General features: G+C 42.6%; 1 protein-coding gene across 3 annotated transcripts; it reads left to right on the top strand.

The window, feature by feature from the left end:
• The first annotated feature begins 469 nt into the window (after nt 1–469).
• rgs18 (regulator of G protein signaling 18) lies at nt 470–5057 on the top strand. Of its 3 annotated transcripts, none has more exons than XM_084008338.1 (5): nt 470–717; nt 1181–1285; nt 1488–1555; nt 2097–2263; nt 3643–5057. In XM_084008338.1, exons 1-5 carry the CDS (start codon nt 596–598, stop codon nt 3895–3897), a joined length of 717 nt encoding a protein of 238 aa, XP_083864464.1. In that variant the 5' UTR covers nt 470–595; the 3' UTR covers nt 3898–5057. The 3 variants fall into 3 exon arrangements, with proteins under 3 accessions (XP_083864464.1, XP_083864465.1, XP_083864466.1); XM_084008339.1 differs by having other exon boundaries at nt 471–717; nt 1491–1555; XM_084008340.1 differs by having other exon boundaries at nt 476–717; nt 1494–1555.
• Nucleotides 5058–6000: the final 943 nt, after the last annotated feature.

Here is a 6000-nt window from a genome sequence, read left to right as displayed (position 1 = left end):
CGGAAAGAGCTGAGCCAAGACTGCGGGCAGACACATTTTATTATTTATTACATTTCATTCTTTCCACCTCTCAAGTGTCTGTCCTTGCTGGATGTGCAAGTGGAATAGCAGGATATGAGAAATAATCAATTATAATGCGCAGGATCTCGCGCTTATAGAAAACATCCATCAACGGCAGAGATGCGAGCGTGTAAACAGCATCATGGTTGGTTTCATGTTATTTGGCCGTAATTGCTCCAGCACGGGATTGTGAGAGATTACCTCAAGCTAAACCAAGCAAACAAACAAAACAAAAACAACAAAAAGAAAATCATGAATGAGCACAGCCAGCTGTCTAATTTCTAAGTAAACAGTTGACAGGATGTTGAACCCAGGGGGGTTTTCTGTATCACCGATGGAGCTGTTAGAAGTAAGTGGTTACACCATTACAGGAAGTAGCGCAAGAAGGTATGGGAAATTAAAATGTGAGGCGAGCAGCGCTTATAAAAAGGCGAGGTGGTTGATCGAGTGATGGGTTAAAAAGATAAAAAAAATTCAGAGAGCTATTTGTGGCCTGCTGCTTCGAAACACCAGTGGTAGATACAGACAGAACAGCATGGAGGCACTTCTTTTTCTATTTCCTCAATTCAACTACATGGCCACAAAGGAGGAAGCATATTTCAAAATGCTAGGTCCAGACGACTTGCAGGCACCAAAGATGAAGGACGATACTAGCAGGTTGGTGTGTGGAACCGTGTGGTTTTCAAGTGTTTACTATGTATCATTTGATAGTGTACTTCAGTGAATGTGGCCGTTAATGTCAGGAATGATCGAGTAGCACAACTTTTACCACATCGATTAAGCAACACTTTCTTGTATAAAAGTCTTATTTATCTCAGCAGCATAATGCATAACAGTTTCTGTAACACCCTTAAAGCGATGTAAGGCTGTTCGACTTTTAAAGGCTGTCCTCCACGATGAGCCTCTGCTGCCCTTCTTGTTTAAACACATGTGCAAGCAAGACTCGTCTTGCAATTTATATATCGGACCACAAAGATGTTGTGTAATTTATAACGCGTCTTGTAAACCACTTTAGAAATGCGTCTGTGAGACGTTATTCTCCGATAAGTTGCTGGTTTTGGTGAACAGTGCAGACAGTTTGTGTGACTTGATGTATTTTTTTTTTCTCCCCTGTTGGCAGACAGAAAGACAAGGAGAGGAAGAGCAGACTAAGCCTTTTTCTCACCAAGTCAGGCTCTCATGAAAATGTCAGTCCCCACAAAAAGACAAATACGACACCCACCGAGTAAGGCAAACTCCATTAATTTCACATACACGCAAAGTTATGTTTGAGTATTAGTCGATTTTTAACCTCTGCTAACAGCAGCCACTGTGACTCACTGCACACTCATAGGAACTAGATGTGTCACGAGAATGCAGAATATCTTTTGCAGCTTCGTTAGGGAAGAGTTGACCTCATCTCTGATTTTTTTTTTTTTTTTTTTTAGCAGCAGCATCTCACCGGAGGCAGCTTTGCAATGGAGTAACTCTTTTGAAGAACTGCTGAAGCACTCAGGTCAGATTAATGCTGAAGAACTTCTCGAGGAAATGTTGAGTCGAATCGCTGTCCAAAACACTTACTTATATTGTCAAACTATTTTGCTCCATTTGAACTGTAAACTGTAAAGAAGTGCTCGAGGCTATACATAGTTAATGGAGAGAGCAGTGAGAGTTTCACTGCATCTTTTAATGTTTGTTAGCACAGATAGCAAAACAGAAACTGTGCAACTTCCTCATAGAAGTTGCGTTCTGGTGCTAAATTTAAACACTGTAAACCTTTGTACGTGCTCATTTGGGAATGCTTCATATAATCAGTGCTTTATTATGAAGACAGTATATACTGTTTGAGTATATATAAGTTGCTAGAGGCTTCTATATAATGTGATTATTTGTACAGTGGGGCCATTTTAGCAACTTTGGGATAAGGAAGTTATGGAGAGTTTATGTGAGCTTCCCCAACAGGCTCAGAAAACACTGATTCTGCTTTGAACAGACGTCCGCCTCTGTATGGTGTCACTCTAGCAACCAACAGAGTGTCTTTGTCTCTGTTTCATCAGATGGGGTGGAAAAATTCTCCCAGTTCCTCAAGACAGAGTTCAGCGAGGAAAACATTGAATTCTGGTTGGCCTGCGAAGAATACAAGACCATTGATTCCGAGACGAAGCTGCTGTCCAAAGCCAAATATATTTATACGGTTTATATCGATTCCGACGCCCCTAAAGAGGTATGGCATGGCATGTTTATTTATCATACGCCGCACAAGATGTATTGCTGTATAAAAGGCCGCGCTGTGGAGCCGCAAAAGCTGGAATAATTATGTCATTGTGTAAAAATAACATGAGGCAAACGCTTAAGCACTGCATAGTCATGAGCCTGCAGCGGGTTGACCTTTTGCAAACAATCGTAAGGAGCAGCAGCTCGCTGAGGTCACATCTATAGCGCATGCAACTCAGGCGAGACGGTGGCAGATACAGATGTTTCCATTCCGCTCGCGAGGATGATGCGACCACCAATCTGATATGTATTCGTGGCCTGCAGCAGATCTGACCGTTGAGAGTTTGGTGTCTGGTTTGAGGTTTTGACATTCCTCTGCAGAGCCGGAGAGAGCATCACCCACACACTTTCAGTCTAAGATGAATGTCTGTGTAAAAAAAAAAATGGATGCTGCACGAACATGAAAGCCTGTACCAGCCTGAATGATTTGCAGAGAGATCCAAATATAAATGAATGCTCAATATTGCATGGCGAGAGAGTTGCATCTTGATATGCGTGATATAGTTCGAGAGCCGTGTTAGTGGGGGATTGTTTCTATTAGTCTTTTAAAGGAAAACTCCCTGGTTTAAAGACGTTTCCCAGCCAAAAACTCCAATAACTGTCCTGATGAGTATTTTTAAACAAACTCATTCACAAACGCAGGCAGCAGATCATTAATATCCATGTCTGCGGTGATATCCAGGGAGATGGTGTGCATCAGTGATTGCCTGAATCGGCTTTAAATTCGAATTTGCATCCAAACAGAGAATCTCTCCTCATCAAGTCTCCGTCTTATCTATCACCAAAAAAGAGCAGAGTCGTTAGTAACACAGATCTCAGCTCTGGTTCACGTGATTTCACCATTAAAAAAAAACCAACCCAGATCCATGAATGCCAAGTTGATGCGTGTCCTCGTGGAAATGGATCATCTTAAGCAGTTTGGGGAGAACTGATTTCTCAAGACAGCGAACACCGAGAAGCATCTCGGCAGTTTGCAAATGAATGAAATATGAAACTTCATATTTTATGTCATGTGTAATCCCTTAAAACATGCAGATGTTGATTTTCCCCCCCCCCCGATCTTTCAAGTTACTCTTCTTTACACTGCTCTCACTGTGGACCTTGGGGTCCCCCCCCCCCCCCCCCCCTTTTCTTATCATCACCATCTGATGTCTTCTATCTACGAGGCCCCTCTGAAGCATGCAAATCACGCTCGTTGTTCTGAAGCGTATTCAAATCCCGACTCAAACCCCCTAAATCATGCATTCACATCTAGATAAAAGAGTGTAGTTCATATGCCACGTGTCATTATTTTTCATTACGTTGTAATTTCTTTTCCCCCCCTCTCAGATCAACATTGACTACAACACCAAGACAGCCATTCAGAAGGTCATAGCACAGCCCACCAAGACCTGCTTTGAAGCGGCCCAGATGAAAGTCTACAGCCTGATGAAAAAAGACTCCTACCCCAGGTTCCTCCACTCTGACATTTATCAGCGTCTGACCAGGAGGAAAGGCCCGGGGGCCAACATGTTTCGCAGAAGGTCACGCTCCTGTGTGTTCAATGACCGGGGCGAGGCCACGACCGAGCCTTTGGCCTGGTAGCGGCACGCCGGCGCCGAGGGCACAGTCGCCCGCTCTGATTATTATTTAGGAGGTAATCTGTGATTTACTGTTAGAAACGAATGTGTGGTGCGGAGATTTATTACCCACAGGTTTGCTTCTGCTGTGTTATTATTATTTTTTTTTTGTAACCACAGTTGATTATCTCATATAATACCATGGCGGCTTGCCAACAATTATCAATTCAAAGAAATAGTTTTAGATTTTGGGAAATGCACTCACGTGTGCTTTTACTGCAGAGGTTTAGTTGGGAAACACGACACCCCTCTCCAACTATATATATATCTTCTCATCTTCTTTGTCTCGGCGAGGAAGTCAATAAGCGCATTTCTCAAGATGTCGAACTATAAGAACGATACTACACAGCTGGATAACAGCTGACACCATTAGCCTTTCGGCAAAAGAATACCTTTAGCAGTGTTATGAGGCCGCTACATCAGAGCCATGTGGCTATCCAAACATAATGGACACCCTCTGGCCAATCAGAACCGAGTATTCACTTTGCACTTGTGGAACAATCAATCAGGTACTATGGTGCTTTTGGATTGATGATTTTTATCTTTTTTTTTCCTTAAATCTTACAAAACTTGAATGACAGCGGGAAGGTTCGAGACAGAATCCCAGCTGAAGTGCCTCCATGCCACTGACAGTATCCGTCCAGCCACACTGGGGCTCCTCTGCTGTCTCCAGACACATTACACTTCATTGTTTTGTCTCCCCAATCCAGCAATAGCAATAGCACCTTAAGACAGTTCATATTGCATGCACGGCCCTAATTTGGCCATATCTCATGAAAATGGATTCATGATTTTATCCTTTGTGCCGTGCAAACCCCCTCCGGGCTAACGTGCAGCGAAAGCCTGCAGCCAACGCTGCCTGTTGGAGCACAGCTTTGTAATGAGAGATGTGTGTCTCTCCTTCATGTCATGACTGCAATTAAATTTCCACACACATCAAATGCATATATCTTATTTAAATACTAATATGACATAATTGTCATTGTGATTTCTGTTTCTATTTTGCCTTCCGTTCGCTACCATCCGATAATAATTTATGTATTACTACCAGTATGCTCATATTTGTTGTCTTGCTGTTGTAAAATGTACATACTAAATTCAAAATAAACACTTTCTTATGAAGCCGTTTTAACGAGGTCTTTAGTGTTATTAATTTGTTCGGATGATCACATCTAAATGCGACAAATGGAGACGTAAAGTGTGCATATTACATTAGTGGGGAGGAAATTGCGATCATGTGCACCTCCCTGTTCTAAATCGCTGAAAAATGCACCGACCTCATCAACTCCCACCACTCTAGCAGAGAATTATTCATGTTTCCGCGTATGTAAGCACAAGCTATACTTCTTACGAAGACAACTACATATTAATTAGAAACTGCCAGTGATCCCGCTCTCCCTCAAACTCTTGAGTATGTACATACGTGTTCACAGCTTAAAGCTATACACCATCATGCACACACAGACAAGCTGGTTTATCTCATTAGCGCAGATGTCAGGGCTTCTAGTAGCTTTCAGAGGGATCAAGTCCATCTCAGCTGAATTCACACAAAACGGCGTAGAACACCTCGCAGTTCACGCTAAATAATGCAGCCGTGTTGACGGCGGCGGGCCTTGCTGCGGTCCCTGCTGTTCTCTCGCCAGAACGAGAGAGACGGGAAAACGTAATGATGTGTTAACAAAGGTAGAAGCTCAGCCGGCCTGCCAAATTCAGTGCAGTTTAACATTAGATGCTCGCTAAGAATTCTGCTGGCAGACGTCTTGTTTCTTCCCCATTGGTATTTAAATGCGTGACTCAGTCGTGGCTAAAAGCCTCTGAAATCATCCGCTAGTTGAAGATGCATTGTGGAGCTGCTGAAGGGAAACGAAAGGGTATAAAGCCGTTTGCCTGGAGATACGAGGCGTGTGCAAACAAGGCGAATAAGAGTTTAAAACAAAAGTGGTGTCTTAAGAGTGAAGTTAGACAGATTTTCTCAAACAAATACATTTTCTTTTTTAAAGAAATGACAAAGTCTGTCAGTTGTTTTGTGCCCTTTTGAAATGGGAATCAACCAAATAAACCACATATT

This window comes from Eutrigla gurnardus (assembly GCF_963514095.1).
Source record: "Eutrigla gurnardus genome assembly, chromosome: 4".
In the NCBI taxonomy this organism is placed as follows: Eukaryota; Metazoa; Chordata; class Actinopteri; order Perciformes; family Triglidae; genus Eutrigla; species Eutrigla gurnardus.
The sequence above is the reverse complement of the archived record's forward strand: the minus strand, read 5'-3'. Positions and strand labels throughout refer to the sequence as shown.